Genomic DNA, 14,384 nt, shown 5'->3' with positions numbered 1-14,384 from the left:
GAAGGAAGAGCCAGTAGGATTCCAAAAGTTAAGGTTATGGCAACCCTGGGATTTAATAGGAATTTTGCTGGAAACGTGGTACCTCATTACTAGAGATATATTTGTCTCCTGGAAGAAGATCAGAAGACTAGCACTCAAGATTCGTTATCTGGCACCAGACTATCCTTCCAGATCTTTTCTTCCTTTTTTTTCTTCTCTTGTTTTGCTAAACATACAGCAGTGAATTAATTAATTAATTAATTAATTAGCAAAATAACATTTTACTGAATGCATAATAGGTGCCAGACATTGTTTCAGGTGCCAGAGGTGTAAGTGGAATGACACAGAGGTGATCTGGACTGCACAGATTGCTGTTCTCTGAAGATGCCTACTGGATTTCCCTGCCATGCCTCTTCCACAGTAGAAGAAATATCCTTCTCCTTTTCCATCTCCACCTTTGGCCCTTGTGGACATCTCTTCGTTAGGTCCAGAAAAGACCTAGAATGAAGCTTCTCTCCTCCCTAAATTCCTATGGTATTTTACTACTATATATCTTGGATTATAGTATGTGAACATATTGTTTATATATCCAGATGTTTCCTCATTGATATTTATGTTAATTTCTATATATACATCTTGTTAGCAGTACACAAAAATTTCTCAAACTAGATACTTGTGATATTATCATTTTACAAATAATAAAACTTAAAGAAGTTACATAACTTGCTCAAGGTTAGACTCTCGAGAGAGAAGAGTTGCGGTCTAGAACTTACCTTTGGATCCTAAGACCCACTGTGCTAGATGTCATTCTAGGTTTAGACTATTCTACTTTATTAGACTAATTTATGCACCTATCATGTTTCCCTAAAACATTGTGCAAGCTCTGGGGACATAGATCATATCCTATTCAGTTTGGGACTCTGCATAGAACTGACCCATTGCCAGGTTTAGGGTAGATAATAATTATTTGCTGAGGGAATGAATGATTGAATGGATGAATTCAGAAGATTACTGAGGAAGTTATTCTACAGTTATTAGACACATTCATCAAATGGCATGGTTTTTTATGTTTCCATGGTTGATTGATAGAGTTTAATATTGGTGTAGCTGGAAGTTTCCTGTGTATCACTTGAAGGGCATATATTCCTGGCTGTTCTCAAGTGTCTGTTTGAAATTACCACCACCAAGGACACTGCTTCCACAAGTCATAGTTAAATTACTGTCGTTTAGAAATTGGCCTTCCCCTTTGGCATATGAGTATGCAGTTGTTTACCTATTAGCACTTAGTGGGGACATCTAACAAGATATAAGGGCAGTGCTCCCAGAACCTTTGAAGGAAGGACTGCTTTTCACTTCACAGAAATTAGAAGGCCATGATGGCAGATGTAAAGTGCAATGGCAGAAACTGGTATTTGGGGCGGTAGTGGGAATTGGAAGTTGTGGTTACAAAGAGCAAATAAGCACTGGCTTTGGGATGAGCTAATGTGTCACTTCACTTGGGAAAAATGCCAAGAGCGTCAGAGAGGGCTCTGTGTCGACAGCTGCTGGCCTAAAATTGGCTGATAAATTTTGAAGACCACCTAGCTGAGCAGAGTCAACTTTGGGGAACATCTAGCGTAAGAGGTACCCAATTAGGTTGGGTATTGCCATGTGGCTGATGACCAATTTTTGATTATTTTATCTAGTGTTATGTGTTATTCTTCAGAAACATTTACTGAATTAAAAATCAGTCTCAGGGCTGGGGATTTAGCTCAGCGGCATAAGCGCCTGCCTTACAAGCGGGCAGTCGTGAGTTTGATCCCTGGTACCGATAAAAAGGAAAAAGCAAAAAAAAAAAAAAAAAAAAATCAGTCTCACATACTTTAATCTGATGGGGAAAATAAAATAAAATAAAATATTTGATGTTAAGACTATTTCAGAAAACCCATATTTCAGGGCTGGGGATTTAGCTCAGTGGCATAAATGCCTGCCTTGCAAGCAGGAAGTTGTGAGTTTGATCCCCGGTACCGATAAAAAGGAAAAAGACAAAAAAAGAAAAAGAAAATCCGTATTTGTCTCTCTCTCTTTTGGTCTTCTTGGCATTGGTGTAGAGTCTTATGTGTTAGTTTGAAAGTTTTGTGCTTATAATGTGGTTTCACATACATTATGATCACCTGAGTTCTCTTTAGGCAAGGTATTCATTTAGGACTATCCAAAATTTTGGAGCCCTGAACTCTCACCTGAATTAAGCCTAAATAAAACAAACTTTGCACAAATAGGAAAGATTTCAGCTACCTTGACTGTCTTTCAATGTTGGCATTAAAAATTTCTCAAAGCCCAAACAGCTTCCTTTTAATGTTATTTCACTTATTGGTACAGGTTAAAGCAAAAGAGGGATTTGACATTGCCATTGATCTTTAGTGGCTGTCACCTTTGCATCTTTTACCCAGGTAGAACTGGGAATAGAAAGTAAAACATCAAGAGAGGCATTTTATGTTTATGCCTAATTAATAAATAATGTGCAGTTGGTGAGAGAACAGATCTAAAATACTCTCAAACGTAACTACATGAGTACTGAGAGAGGAAAATTCCCATCTGACCTTGGTTTGGACTTTGTCCTCTCCCCCAAAAAACTGACTAATGTGTTGACTTCCATAGAGCTATCTCTGGCTGAGCAGCCTGGAGGCGACAGTTCTGTAGTTCTGTCTCTGGATATGAGTAACACTATAAAGTGGAAAGAGCGCTAATTTATTGTCAGGCTCACTGACATCCCATGCTGACACCTCCTGGTCATATAATGTGAGTAAAACCTTTATTCATGCCAAAACTCAGTCTCTTCATTTGTAAAATGACAGCGGTAATGCCTACTTCATAAAGTTTCTGCCAAAACTATATGAGATAACTTCCTAAAATATCTAGCGTCTTTTTGTTTTCTTTTGGCTCCACCTTCAAAGCATGCTAGAATACAAGAGGTTGAGCATTTAATGGCATTGAGCCTTTGCCTTCTCAACAAGAAACAGATAAAAAGTTGTTGCTGTGACTTCTTTACAAAGCCTCTTTAAAAGGCTCAGATCTCAGGGTTGACTTTGAGTCCTTGCTATCATTCTATGTGCCACTGAGAGGTGCTGATTGTTAGGCAGAGAGGGCTTTGGGCACTTAAAGTGATATGAGCTCTTAGTTCCCTTAATTGGCTTCTTGGCATGGGAACTGCAGCTTCAGGTTACGTCCCTCTTTCTCCAAAAGAGAACTTGGAGGGCATGGAGAGCTCAAAGACTCCATTGCATTATTGAAGTCATCTAACAGGCTCATTTTAGTGTTTGGTATCATTATAATTTTAGTTTAATCCATCCTGGGTAATAGTTCATTCCCTTGAAGGTCTGGACTGAGTATCAAATTTGGGCTCAGGCTGTACTCAAGTCAGTGCCAAATGCTCTGTTTCTGCCATATTTAGAATTTCTCTATGAAGTTTCACCACCAGTTTTCTCTAAGCTACCTGCTAAAGTTTGGCTTCCCAGAACCAATGTTCCATTGCTGTGGCCAAATATCTGAGAAAATTCAACCTGAAAAGAAGAAAGATTTTTGTGGGCGGGGGCAGACTCAGAGTTTTAGTGATTTCAGTCAATGGCCTTGGTCCTACTGCTCTTGAGCTATTGATCAGGAAAAATATCGTGGTGCAAGTCGAAGTGGAGAAATACAGCATCGTGGCTATGAAGCAGACAGGGAGAGGAGGGCAGACTGCAGTGTCCCTTTGTCCCTTTTAAAAGAACTGTCCCAGCAACCTTACTTCCTTTAAATAGGCCCCCTCCCAAAGTTTCTACTGCTTTCCAATAGTGCCACAGGTTGACAGTCAACTCAACATGAAAGGTTTTGGGGGAACATTCAAGTTCCAAACCATAATGGAGGTCCTCTGAAAAGGAATTTGTCTGGATGTCACATAGAGTGCTGTCTGGATTAGAAGATTTTGATGTTGGCCCTGAGAGGAATGGGAGTTTTGAATTTTTGGTTTAGAAACTGGGGAAGTAGATCAGAGAATGGCTGTCCTGCCCATATCAGGCAGGAGGTACCACTAAATTTAGTCATAGATCAATATTTGGAAAAAAAAAAAGACTTAGATAAAGTGTTCAATTAACATATGTGCTGCATCTTTCTCCTGTAATGGGCCAAGCAAAATGCTCCTCGTGGGAAAATAAGACAGTCAATGTCTGGTTCTATGGAAGGGCTCTAATTGTCACCTACTTCTCGTCTTCCATACTGCAGCCAGTCAGTCTATCACACATCATGTACTCAGGAGATGTGGCCAAGCATTAAATTTGGCTTATGGAATTCATTGTCTAGCAAGGAGCCAGAACTATCATCACCTTCATTTAAAATAAAATTTCAATATGTAGAAAATTAACACTAACCTCTATATTCTGATACCCAATATGCTCCAAATGCCAAGTGCCCATGCATTGTTTCCTGATAACCCAAGAGTCTAGAAGAATGACAAGCACATAGTAATTATTCAGCAAATAGTCATTAAGTTGAGCTGAACCTAACTTTGTGCCTTCATCTTTTATTTCCTTTACATACTCTAAAAAAGTGATAGTGAATGTTTTAGAGCTTTTAGTGACAACAAACAGCCTGGGGTGGCAGGGACTGTCACTGCTCTAAACTCTGGCTATCCCAGTGTGCTTAACATTCCATAAAAAATTGCAATTCCTTGTTCATGCTATTTTGACTCCCTGTAATTCTCTCATCATAATTTCTTTGCTTGATATTCAATTTATGTTTCAAGTTCATACTCAAATGTCACCTCATGAAGCTGTTCCCCTTCTTTTACCAAATGCTATGTCTCAAAATTCCTTAAAGTTTGTTCCTCCCTTTCTATAGCACTTAGCATAGTCACTCTTCTTAGTTTAAGAGTTGTTTCCATCTGAGCAAGAACCTATCTTTTTTTCCATTATTCTGTTAATAGATAATGTGGTCTATATAATGTGAAAGAAAATGCTTTGTGAAATAAAAATAATGTAATTAAATACACTCTCATATACTTGAAGGCCATAGGAATTAAAACTGATATAATCTAAACTTATAAGTAATATATAATATGGAGATAATCACTCAGGGTTTTTGTACTATACTTACCTTACTATATGTAAGGCATATATATAGTAAAAGTTCAATAGATACTAACCACTGACTCTTTGGAATAGTTTTTTCAAGTTTGTATTTGTCTCACTGCCCAGCGTCAATAACATTGTTATCAACAGAATCATTATATTATGTTTCATCATAAAGATATAAATACAATTTTAAAAACAGGTTAATTCAGATCTTCAGACCAAAATAGTAAATATCAGGAAACGGCCCGAAGAATCAAAGAGACTTCAACAGATTCCCGTGCTGGTGAGCTGAAGGGACATAAGTATAAATGAGCTGTTCACTATAATAAATTCCTGAAAATTATCTGTTAAGTACAGATGCAAATCACCTGGCTGACTGTGAAAAATGCTTTAAAAATATCCAATTTTCACAAGAAGGCCCATTAAAATCAAAGTGTTCACAATTTAGGTATTTTCTTTTTATGGTAACCAAATCAACTTATTGTGGTTGGTTTGCTGTTATTAGATTTGGTGGTCTCTAAGCTTCACTTCTAATCCACCCATTAAACATCAGGGTTAACAGAGGCTTTATAGCACCTCTAATTAAATGTACATGTGCTGTGCTATAAAGATTATGGAAACTGGGGACCGGAATAATTATGTGACTTGGCCAACGTTAAATATGTTTAAGCCATGTCAGTTGTGGGGATAATTAAAATAGTTGAGAAGTGTTACAGAATTGCCAGCTGCTTTGAATGGGATCATCTTAGAGAGATCTGATCATCAAATCAAGAGGCAAGAGACCTATGTTCTAATCCATTTTCAATTTCTTTTGTTTTCAATTTTCTCATCCACAAAATGGACATAAAATATTCTCTACCACATTAGAAAGAAGGTATATGTGTAAAGTATACATTAAGAAAATCTTATTGCTATTACTCATGAATAAACTGAACTCACAGAACTTTATCTGGAGATCTGTTTTATCAAAGCAAAATAGGTTGGAGGTAAAAGGGATTGACAGTGAGTTGAAGGTGAGAATCTTTCAGAAAGGGTTTCTTTCAGTATGGAAATAGACCTGTTGGTTTGACCCTATGAATCACATAATGTAACTTACTCAGTTTTGTTTCCTAATTTTTCCCCTTACCTTTCTTGGTTATGTGTAACTTTATGTTCCTTGTTTATTGAGCCTTCCCTTGTCGAAACACTCTTCATAAGAGGCATCTATTAACAAAGCAATCTATCAGGATTATTGAAATAAGTTCATACTGGTTATTTTCAGAAGGAGGAAAGTCACAAATTACCAAAAATAAAACACAATGAGAGCAAAGATGTTTTTTTACCTTTTCGTGACTGATTATAATTTTGATAGTGATATGGTCAGATTAAAATAACCAATTATAAATTTTTGATATTCATCATTTAAATAAATTGATTGTGCATCCTGATTAGTGGTTTAAAATACTATCTGGTTAGCCTAAATATTTTATGTAAGTATGATGCAGAAATGTATTTTATACAGGATTGAACTTTATTTGTACCTTAACTCTGAGTCAAATTGATCTTGACTCTGAGTTACTATTTTAAGGGTGTAACAGAGTAGTGTATCTCACAGATGAGCTTAGCTCTTCCAGAAGTTCTTTGAAAAACTATATTAAATATAACATTAATTTATTTATAAGTTATGTTGTCTAAGAATCAACTGAGAATGAAAACTGGCAAGGTGCATTCCAGATACTGCAAGTTCCTATAGTCTGAAATAAAATTAGCAGAGATCCATTTCATGAGAGTGAGAATTGAGGATTTCAGAGTATTTCTAGGGAAATATAGTAGTCTGAAAGTTTCTTCCCAGGAAAATCCTGCCTATGCTTCCATTGGCTTTTCCATTTCCTTTCTACTAACTATTGGTTCTCCAGGACTGTCCCAGCCTGTTTGGACCCCTCTTTTTCTGAATTTCTATAAAACATATGAGACAATATGCAATGGTATGTAAAACTCTATTGTCATTATTTGCTTTGGTCTCTGATTATTTATGAACTATCCCAGTCTACTTGTGCTCTAAATACCTTGAAGACGGCTTCTGTCTTAGTTACTTTTCTCTCATTGCTGGGACAAAATTCCAATACCCAAAATTAAGGAAGGAAAGGTTTGTGGTGGTTTCAGTCCATAATCAACTGACTCCAAGCAGGGTGGTATGGCACAGGGGCAACAGTTCATGGCAGCAGAAGACAGTACAAGCAAAAAGAGAAAAAGTGGAGAACAAGCCTCTTTTCCTTCCTTATATCCTAAACAAGCTATCTGCCTCCACTTCTCCAGGGTGGGTTTAGTGTTCACATTATCTTCATGTCTGCCTCTGGCATAGGCTCAGGATGTTTATAATTTGAACATTAAAACACAGGTTTAACAATCCTTAAGAGCCAGTATCAAATCTATCAACATTATATTCCATTAGAACTATACATTTTGTCCCTGTGCCATGCCACTTTGCCTTGGAGACAGGAGATTATAGACTGAAGTCTCTGCAAACTGTGAGCTAAATAAGCCTTTCCTTCCTTAATTTTGGGTATTGGGTATTTTTGTCCCAGCAAGGTGAGACAAGTAACTAAAGCAGCTCCTATGTGTACTTGGTATTTCCAAGAATTTAGCACAGTTCTGGGTACATAACATGCTCTCAATTAACACATAGTTAATCAGCGTTAACTGGAAAACTTCCCAACATCTATGATTCTGTTTCTAATTCTAGATTAACTACTGTATGGTAACTAATCTAAAGCCATGTGCTCATAGGTACTAATTGATATTTTGATTGAAATTGAAAACCCTTAACATTCATTTAGCTCTTTAATTTCTGTGATAAAGTGAATCTGAGCTCTTTTCCCTCATTTAACTTGTGACTCCTAGTTTTAAATTCGATGCTTCTTATTGAATTTTTCTGGGCTTTCATTTAAACTGAGAGGATTCTTACATTCTTCAGGTCATCAGAAGCAGAAGCAATTCTAAAAGTCTTCAGTTTGCTTCTTATTGCATGAAGAGGAAGGGGACCCTTAAGATTAATGTTTCTAAGGTTATTCATTAATCCATTTAATCTGAGAGAGAGAGAGAGAGAGAGAGAGAGAGAGAGAGAGAGAGAGAGAGACAGAGAGAGAGAGAGACAGAGAGAGAGAGACAGAGAGAGAGAGAGACAGAGAGAGAGAGAGAGAGAGAGAGAGAGAGAGAGAGAGAGAGAGAGAGAGAGAGAGTTTTGGTTCTGGAGACTGAAGCCAGGGGCTTTCACACTAATGTTTCTAAAGTTTTCTTGGAGACAAGGTTTCCTCAAGTCACCAAATTGCCCACGCTGAGTTCACACTTGCAGTCCTCTTGCTTCAGCCTCCCAGAGTGCTGGGATTCTAGCCCTGCACCACCTCGCTGAGCTTTTGGAGCACCTTTTTATTCCATATGATGTAGTATAACAGTCTCCTTTTTTCTAATTCTCCAGCCATGGTCCTCATTTTAATTGTAGCCTTAAGTTGACAGCTTAAGTTGGGCTGAGGATTTAGCTCAGTGGCATAAGTGCCTGCCTTGCAAGTGCATGGTCGTGAGTTTGATCCCCAGTACCGATAAAAAAAAAAATGTTTATGGTCACTGTATACACACTTATTCCTCTTTTCACCCTTCCTAAACACACATTGGAGAAATGATATATCAGAAGCTTCTGCTAGAGTTTATTTAGAGTTTCTGGTTCCAACTTTTTTGTAATGGTGACACTGTATGATGAAGAGATTTTATAACGCTTTGTTCCCATTTGTAAACTCAAGGTATTTTTGAAAGTTTTGTTTGAGAAGGCTTTTTAAAAAAATAATTCCTGATAAGTGAGGAGCTCTATGTCTTAGGGAATCTGAACTGGAGTGTTGGATGGGGTGTGATGATATAATGGTTTGGCTACTGAAAGGAATCTAGAATCAAGATAGGATGGGAGACTCATCTCTCAGTAGCAGATCTTGTCTTAGATATGTTTACTAATCTGTGTTCTAAGGAGGCCAAATGTAGTTATTATTTAGCCTAAGGCCTAAAGTTATATGCTTAGACATCTACAATCTAGTTGTAAAACTTTATTTATTTATTTTGTCTTTTTCCTTTTTATCAGTACCGGGGGTCGAACTCACGACTGCCTGCTTGAAGGCAGGCACTTATGCCGCTGAGCTAAATCCCCAGGCCCCAAAACTTTATTTTAAAATGGAGATAGTAGTTAAATTAGTGATAATGGATAAATTCAAATTTTTAGCTACAAACCTCTTCTTTACTTAGGTGTTTGGTTCACTCAGGCAGAAACCTGGGTATGTTCAGGGGTGATAGATAAGGACTGAAGGGGAAAATTTTGTTCCCTGTGGACATTTATTCTTTGTGGACTCTGACAAAACTGTAGAATATTCTTACCACAGATGATGCCTAGATTTGATAGAGAAACAAGTCTTGGCTACAAAGAAAGAAAAGTAAAGGAATCATTTGATGTGTTGTTTACATGTAACAGGCAAGTGAGAATGGCAGCAAAATGACGTGGAATTCTGCCTCATCCTTTGCCTCATCCTTTGCCCATCTTCCTAGGGTTGAAGACTGATATCTAGGAAGCTATGACCATTGATAGTATTGGAAGGTGATTCGTCATACGCCTAAATAGACATTTCTCAAAAGAAGACATACAGATGCAAAATACTCAACATCACTAACCACCAGGAAAGTGCAGATCAAAATTTCAATAATATATCACTTTATTCAGGCAAAAATGGTTATTATTTTTAAAAAGAGAAGTTCTGACAAGGTTCTGAAGAATAGGGACTTTTTAAAGGCTGTTAGTGGGACTATATATTGGTGTAGCTATTATGGAAAGCAGTATGGAAGTTCCACAAAGGACAAAATTATATGACCACCAATCCCATTTTGGAGAATATAACCAAAGGAAATGAAATCGATGTGTCAAATAGGCACCTGTGCTACCATATTCATTTTAGCACTATTCGTATTAGCAAGGCAATGTAAACAATCTAAATGTCTGCCAACTAATGAATGGATAAAGAAAATTAGGTGCATATCTACACACACTCAAATACTCTCCAACCATGAAAAGAAGAAAATCCTATCATTTTGTATTTGGACAATATGAATTGAATGAGAGCTCATTATGTTAAGCAAAATAATCCAGGCACAGAAAGACAAGTACCACATGATCTCACCCACACATGGGATCTAAGAAAAGTTGATGATATAGAAAAGTTGATGATATAGAAATTGAGGGTAAATTGGTGATTACCAGAAGCTGGAGAAAGTAGGAGAAAGGAAAGAATAGGAAAATAAATACTAAGTTACAGTTGGAAGCAGAAGTTCTGGGTTATTATTTTATATTATGGTGACTACAAAAAATAATTATGCACTGTGCATTTCAGAAAACTAGAATGAATTTTGACTTTTTTTTTATCATAAAGAAATGATGTGAGGAGATAGTCATGTTCACCATGATTTAAATACTATACAGTAGGTATGTGTATTTGAAAGATAACATTGGCCCATTAAATACATACAAATTTTATGTTTTCATGTATCAGTTAAAGATAAATTTAACTAAGAAAGAAAATGGAGCTGAGCATGGTGGCACATGGCTGTAATCCCAGCACTTGGGAAACTGAGGAAAGGGAGGTCACTGCAAGTTCGAGGGAGGATTCAGCTACATAGTGAGTTCAGGCTTAGCCTGAATTACAAAGTGAGGCCAGTCTCAAAAGATCAATGGTGAAAAAGGAAGAAAGAAAGAAGCTATGCATGGTGGATTTTACCTGTCATCCTTATACTCTTGTAAGCTGATGCAGGAGGATGGTATGATCTAGTCTGGCCTGGGAAACTTAGCAACATAGTGACTTAGCCCTGTCTTAAAAAGGGTGGGGAAGGGAGATGGGTATGCATCTCAGTGCAAAATCTCCAGCATCAAAATAAATAAATATTAAAAATAAAACCCAACACAAAGAGTGATAAACATTTAAAGAAATGAAAATGCTAATATAATCATTACACAGCACATATAAATATTAACACTGTACTCATAAATTTGTGCAATTATTACTTGATAAAAATAGTGTAAAAAGCCATTTGTCAGAGTAATGTGATGTTGTTTTCAGCCTTTACATTAAATATATAGTTATTTATTTATAGTGAAAGTAATCAGAATCCTGGCTATTAAGTGGGGGTAGTTAGAGAAGGTTCACAGGCTTGGTTTGCAGTATGATTTGATCTAAAAAGATTATAAAAAAATATTTTGGATTTGGGAAATTTTAATTCAACTCTTGGCTTCAGAATCTTAGAATTTAAAAAACTCTAGGTGATTCTGTTTTGATAAATCCAATCCCAACCTCTTCATCTTCTGTCTCCCTGCTCCCCCCTCTCTCAGTGAGAATAGAAGACACAGAGAAGGACCATCTGGCACAGCCTGCCAGCTTTTTATTTGGTTGTTCTGAATTCTGTCTTCCTGTTTGGATCACCCCCTCCCCTCACTCATACTTCAGAAACCAATCAAGGTGTCTCCTGAACTCATTTATTCCCTTTGTTTCAACTGCCTTCTCAAGTAACTTTTTCCATATGCTTATATCCTTGCCTTACAACGGGGTTTTTTCCCATCAAAAATGGCCTGATTGGACTGCTAGGAAAAACAGTTTACTCAAATATGTGACAAAGTGCTTCTCAATATACCAAACAACTTTTCATTACTTTGGATGACCAGGATATACAGGAATAGAAGAAAAATTGCTGTGTTTTAAAAAAGTAACTAACTGATGGGCTATGATGATGGTGACATGGAATGAAAGAAATGCTGTTGTTAGCACTGAGTCTTTCCTTCTTTTAAATGAAGCAGTCTAGGCTGCAGTTAGAGATATAGTCTTTAATTGTGATTTTCCTTTCTTTAGGTGTTTATTTTTGTCAGCTCAGTTTGGCTTCATTCCTTTCAACATGGTGACATTCGTATTCTTTATATTACCGGTTGTGGGCCAATTTTCTTCAGCTCTTGCTAAAACTTACTAAAATGCCAGATGTCATGTTGGAAATGTGAAACCTGAAAGAAGGTCATAAATCACAAAAACAAACCATAAAGCAAATAATAAAATTCCTTGAGTGCTATACTCTGGAGCTTCCCAACTTCAAGTCTCCTTTTGTTCACCTTTCTCCACAGTCCACCACATCCCCCAGCCCTCCAGCTTTCAGTGCCGGGTAGTTTCTCACCTAAAACTTGATTGTTTATTTTGCAGATTCTGAGCAGAGCACTGGTTCAGACTCTGAGGTACTCACTGAGCGGACCTCCTGCTCCTTCGGCGCTCACACTGACCTGGCCACGGGTGCAGCAGGCCCTGTGCCTGCTACCATGTCTTCCATGGAGGAAATTCAGGTGGAGCTACAATGTGCTGACCTCTGGAAGAGGTTCCATGATATTGGAACTGAAATGATCATCACCAAAGCAGGCAGGTGAGGATAAATTTCTTTGAGTAGCCAGATTCAAAGAATCAAAGGAGAAGCCATTAAATTTCCTCTTCATTTACTTAGGGGGTAGCAGCATCACTAAGCCAAAGCAAGTTGCATGTACTTTTCTGCATTTGGACATCTCAGTTCTGTGGTGTTTACTGTGCTTTTGCTATTTCCTTCCAAGTACTCAAATCTAAGTCACTTCTGTCCTCACACACACTTTCCACCTATAAATAAGTTTCAGCTAGTTCTGGAGGTCTGTTCTTATTTTAATATCTAAAAATTGCCAAAACAAGTGTTTATCCTTCCAGTGTAAATGTTTATAAGCAGTTTGCTCCCCAAACAGTAGTTTATGTCTTCTAAGGCATTTAAGGCAACCAGATGCTTTTATAAAAGTTGGGTTTGGTATATTTTGTGAGTCCCATTGGTAACACCATTGTATCTTATTGTTGGCTTAATATTATTATAAAACTTTAATGAAGATCTGTAGTATTTACTGCAATATTATTTATCTAGGACAATAAAAGTTTTAAAAACACAGTTTTTCTTAAAATAGATACTTTTTGTTGAGCTTCTCCTGGGTTGGCATCTTTCAGTTCTCCATTGTTGGATACCTGTTTTGTGTTGCACACTCAACATATATTATGTCCCTTAAAATTCCTAGAAATATTGTAAAGCAGGATCGTGCCACTAAGTTATTTACATGAACCTGGCTTTTTAAAGTAAAAAGATATTTTGATTGCCTACAAGCATGTGAAGAAACCTCCAAATACAGCAAGATATCACAAAAATGTGAGGTTAAAATGAACCTAGAATTATTTTAAACACCATCTTTAAAGTTTTAGTAATAAGAAAAAACTCAAAAGGGCTTCACAGGTAGAGCAACTTTGAAGGAGAATTATTTTCAGTGCTAGCTCATTCTTTTTGTTTGGGTTTTAATGTTCTCTTCTACATTTTGTGGTATTAAGGCCTAGAAGAAAACAGTAATTCAAATAAGAGGTTTTTACTTTTTTATTTTTGACAGAATAGCTTAAAGAGAGGCAAAATGTTATAACTTTTTTGTTTATGAGATTTTCCACTTGATTTTGGATTCACACTTTACTTTTGGGTCTGTGTATTCCAGTCATCGCTGTTGCTGACAGCATTCACTCATTTCTGCACTTCTGTGAGTTCAGTCCATTTAAACATCTATTTGCCTACTTTCTTGTCTCTTGTGACTCATTTCACAATTTCTTCCATACATTTGTTTTCACAGCTTCACCTTGATAGTTGAATAATTCACATATTTCCTACAAACACACACAGTTTATTCTTTACTTATATCAAACTCCTTTGCTGAGGTTTAGAAACTATATTCTATTTCTGTATTGTATTGCCTTAGCCTTTGCTGGTATTACATTAATATACTGGTCAGATAATTCTAGGACAACTTCAAAAATATTTATGTAGCTGGACACAGTGGTGTATACCTATGATGTCATCTCCTTGGGAGACTGAGACTGGAGCCTCAAAAGTCTGAGCAACTTAGCAATTTAATGAGACCCTATCCTAAAAGAAAAGGAACTGGAGATGAATTTCAATGCCAAATACCTGGGTTCAATCGCTAGTACTGAAAATAGAAGCTTTCTCTTCTATTGGTTTTATTTATCCCTCTTCATTTCCCTAGTTGATTTCATTCTCACTTAAATTTCTTTTCTTATGTAGTTCCAATTTCCACTTTTTGTTAAGTTATCTTTGTTTCTATGCATTCTATAACCATTCAGAAGATCTTCATCACCATCTGCTTCTAACATCCCAAATCACAATGTGGTGATTTGGAAATATTGCAATCCATATAGTACTTGCATTTGGAACACAGCAGCAGGACCT

General features: G+C 36.9%; 1 protein-coding gene across 2 annotated transcripts in view; it reads left to right on the top strand.

The window, feature by feature from the left end:
• The window catches only part of Tbx15 (T-box transcription factor 15), a 113,998-nt gene that overhangs the window by 49,034 nt on the left and 50,580 nt on the right, over positions 1-14,384 (top strand). For both annotated transcript variants that reach the window (XM_003479268.5, XM_013143185.3), the window contains exon 2: positions 12,305-12,518. In XM_003479268.5, the coding sequence (XP_003479316.1) occupies positions 12,305-12,518 (214 nt within the window). The remainder of the gene's footprint in view (positions 1-12,304; positions 12,519-14,384) is intronic.

The sequence above is a fragment of the Cavia porcellus genome, unplaced genomic scaffold, assembly GCF_034190915.1.
Source record: "Cavia porcellus strain 051 isolate PalLab524CR breed Dunkin Hartley unplaced genomic scaffold, mCavPor4.1 scaffold_1, whole genome shotgun sequence".
NCBI classification, from domain to species: domain Eukaryota; kingdom Metazoa; phylum Chordata; class Mammalia; order Rodentia; family Caviidae; genus Cavia; species Cavia porcellus.
This window is presented reverse-complemented; position numbering and strand designations above follow the sequence as displayed.